Source organism: Rhopilema esculentum, chromosome 9 (genome assembly GCF_057945365.1).
Source record: "Rhopilema esculentum isolate cy_ngs chromosome 9, ASM5794536v1, whole genome shotgun sequence".
Taxonomy (NCBI): domain Eukaryota; kingdom Metazoa; phylum Cnidaria; class Scyphozoa; order Rhizostomeae; family Rhizostomatidae; genus Rhopilema; species Rhopilema esculentum.
Window position 1 is genome coordinate 7,579,804 of NC_142823.1, and position 3,600 is coordinate 7,583,403.

The 3,600-nt window shown below is 41.1% G+C and overlaps 1 protein-coding gene across 1 annotated transcript; it reads left to right on the top strand.

Annotated features, from left to right (window-relative positions):
• The first annotated feature begins 1,557 nt into the window (after positions 1–1,557).
• Positions 1,558–3,348, top strand: LOC135693021 (uncharacterized). The gene is made up of 3 exons (XM_065211395.2): positions 1,558–1,725; positions 2,271–2,471; positions 2,759–3,348. Exons 1-3 carry the CDS (start codon positions 1,671–1,673, stop codon positions 3,247–3,249), a joined length of 747 nt encoding a protein of 248 aa, XP_065067467.2. The 5' UTR covers positions 1,558–1,670; the 3' UTR covers positions 3,250–3,348.
• Positions 3,349–3,600: the final 252 nt, after the last annotated feature.

The window sequence follows — 3,600 nt, forward strand, 5'->3', positions numbered from 1 at the left end:
GTAGGCACATTGCTTCCGTATCAAAATCGCCTAGTATTACAAAATTTTCATAGCGACTGCCGTAGAGGTCTATAGTTTTTCCAATATGTAGGACTTTGACAAGAGGGACGGTATATTCAAAAAATCGTCCATTTTTTCTTGTGCAAATTATTCTCTAAGCTTCCATATTCAATATCGCCAGGATATTTAGAATCTGAGACGAGACATGCAGTAATACCCGATCTAACTTGAAAAGTGGTTTCGTTAAAAGGGGCCCCTATAATAAAACAGGCCCGAAAGTGCAGTCGGAAAAGGCAATCGGGATAGATTTTCCTTTAAGAAGCTTTTTTGATATCACAAAACTAACATTATTTAATCATCAACCAGTGCAGGAACCATTTTTACTGAGACACGTTAAGTTTTTGCTACTCGCATACCAGAGTAACTACCTGTTGCGGCACCGTGGTGGATATAAATATGTAAAAATGAATGGAGTCGATCAAGAAGCAATGGAAGATGAGATTAGCAATGGAATTGGTATAAGACTGGAAAATTTGAAATTTTTACAGTGTCTTGTCTAGTTTACTTATTCTCGTCAAAGAATCATACCGTAAGCACTCAAATAAGCCCTGCTTGAAAAGCCCTCCTGGAAAAACCCCCCACGTTTGAAGTGAGGCTTTTAACAAGCTCCCCTTGAATAAGCCCCACTTTTACATGACATTTTTTTCGCTTTAATAAGCTTCTGTTGGGACTTAATTGAAGTGCAAAAGAAAAATCCCCTCTTAATAGGGAACTTTTAAGAAATTTTCAATGCTGGGGAACTGACACAAAAGGGCATTTTTCTTAACGTGACACAACTGACGGCAACAACAAAAGCAAAGGGACCAGTATACACCAGTCCTTGCACATCAATCCTTACTCCCATGCAGCGAAAGGTTACATATAAGCCAGAAAAAACAACGATCGTTCAGATCTTGGCATCTTTGCAGGAAAAAAATGCAAGCAAAACTGTCAAAGCATTCGTCGTCGAATTTTCCCGCGAATTTCATTTCTTCGCTTTGCTGTAGTGCAAAAAAATCGAACAGAGCACTACGACGACATATCGTCCACGTTTCGTAATAATTTTTCAATTATTCAAAATTTCGTCTACCAACTTGATGTTTGGTTTAAACCTACTCTAATGAGTGTCTAGATTAGTATGCCTCAGGGGGCCTAATTCAAGGATTTACAGAATTTTGGGTCAGAACATTATGATAAAAATGATTTCGAACAAAGTAATCCATGTGCTCGGAGAAGCCCAGTGGTGAAGCCCAGTATGCTTGGGCAAAAAGTTAGTTATCCATAATCTCTATCTACGAAGTTCCTTATTTTTACTTTGTTGTTTGTTCTCAGAGTGTTGTGGTGTTCCTTATCTCATTCAAAGAGATCCATCCCTGCGGTAAATAGTTCGTCAACATCTCTGCTAGGCAACATCTCAAGGGCGTGGAACAGAACAGTGATTGGTTGTGACAGCAGAGAGGGCGGTCCATTGGTCAAAAAGTATCTACGCCAACCGGAAGTCGAGATTTGAGGGTATAAATGAACAGAATCGCGCTGTGTTAGCAGTTCGAGGCACAGAATAGAGATATTCTGTGTGGGGAGAGTGGTGCTAGGGCAGGTTTGGGCTGAGAACGCTGTGATCCTGTTCCAAGATGAAGGCCGTGTTGCTGTTTTGTGTCCTTCTTGGACTTGTCATTTCAATCAACGGTAGGTGCAGCCTTGCTTGCTATCATTTAGTAAAGAAACTTGCGAAGAAAGATCCATGCACTCGTTTAGAATTATTAAGATAGAGTTTTTGAACGATTTGATTTGAACGATCGTTGGTGGGGCTGTTGGATGATGTAAATTAAATGTATAGCTGCTATACAGTAAATAACCCCTGGCTACACTGGTAAGTAAATGGAATTCTGGTGTAAAGCGCAATGTTTTTTGTTAATTTTTCAAAGCAAAGACGCCACGCCAAACGCTCTATAATCGGTGTTCTTACTCGCTATGTTACGTGCCGTATAAACCTTGAGGCTGAAGTTTATTCCCAGACAATCATTGCTCAAAATACCCTATTTAAAGAAAGAATAGAAAGACTAGGTCAAATACTTTGCTTTGTAATACAAAGTTAAAACATCGTTTGAATATGCAGCTTTTTATCAAAGTGTTCACGTAAGAAAATTCCTACTTAGCAAATGCCATTGTGATCTTTTCAAGTAACAATCTTCAATAGTTAAGCTTACACCGGGATTAAATTAATCTTTTAGGTGCAACTGTCGAGGAAAACACCAACGAGGTGGCGGAGAAGAGTGTTCCGGAAGAGGTTGATGTAGAGGAAGATTCTGCAAGCGAAGAAGAGGAAGACCCAGAAGCTGAAGAGCCCTCTGAAGACGAGGAAAGTGATGCTACAGAACCGGAAGAGGAAAATGATGCTACAGAACCGGAAGAGGACACTGAATTATCTGAAGGTACTATAGACTTTTAACTTTTGGTCTATAGTTCTTGGCACTTTTGTTGAAAACGACAAGATATGCAAATAGATATGCAAATATTCAATTCTTTGTAAGGCTGGGCCGATCTTTGAGACGTTAAAATCGTGATTCCGGAATTGTCTTGGGCCCTATTGAATCATGCATATTTGAATCCACAGAGAAGCGTGTTAGCTACACGCTCAATTGACCCCAGATTCTCCTTGGGGCGTTTCTTTCCTTAACTTTTTAGGTCTTTCTTGATATTTGTAAATGGTCTCGTTTAGACAATTCTGAGCAAATAGCAAAAGACGGCTCTGTATCAGATCCTGCATGGCGCAGACGGAGCTTCCGCAGAAGATCTTGGCGCCGACGTAGCTTCCTCAGAAGATCCTGGCGCAGACGTAGCTTCCTCAGAAGATCCTGGCGCAGACGTAGCTTCCGCAGAAGATCCTGGCGCAGACGTAGCTTCATCAGAAGATCCTGGCGCAGACGTAGCTTCCGCAGAAGATCCTGGAGCAGACGTAGCTTCCGCAGAAGATCCTGGCGCAGACGTAGCTTCCGCAGAAGATCCTGGCGCAGACGTAGCTTCCTCAGAAGATCCTGGCGCAGACGTAGCTTCCGCAGAAGATCCTGGCGCAGACGTAGCTTCCTCAGAAGATCCTGGCGCAGACGTAGCTTCCGCAGAAGATCCTGGCGCAGACGTAGCTTCCGCAGAAGATCCTGGCGCAGAAGATCTTGGCGCAGACGTTCTTGGCGCAGACGTTTCGGAAAATAAGCAAAGTACTGGTTAAGATACTTATTTGCTCGCTTATTTTGTTTTCCATTTTTAATTTTTGCACATTTGAAGCTGTTGACCAAGGTCAATAGAGAAAGATATTGTGTTGTTTGTTTTTTTCTCTTCTTTTCTGAAAGGGTCATATGAGAAATAACTCCGGAAATATGAGAAAGAATTTGCGGAAAGTTGCGATAAATGTCGTTAGTTAATCATAGATTTATAAACCAGAAAAGAATAACAGTATCCGTTAGCAAAGTTGAAATCTTTCATTGACCCGGTTTCTCACCCGATTTTGAACATATCTAGCTGATTTTGTATAGTTAGAAGTATTTTATGTCGTTTTTCTGATTT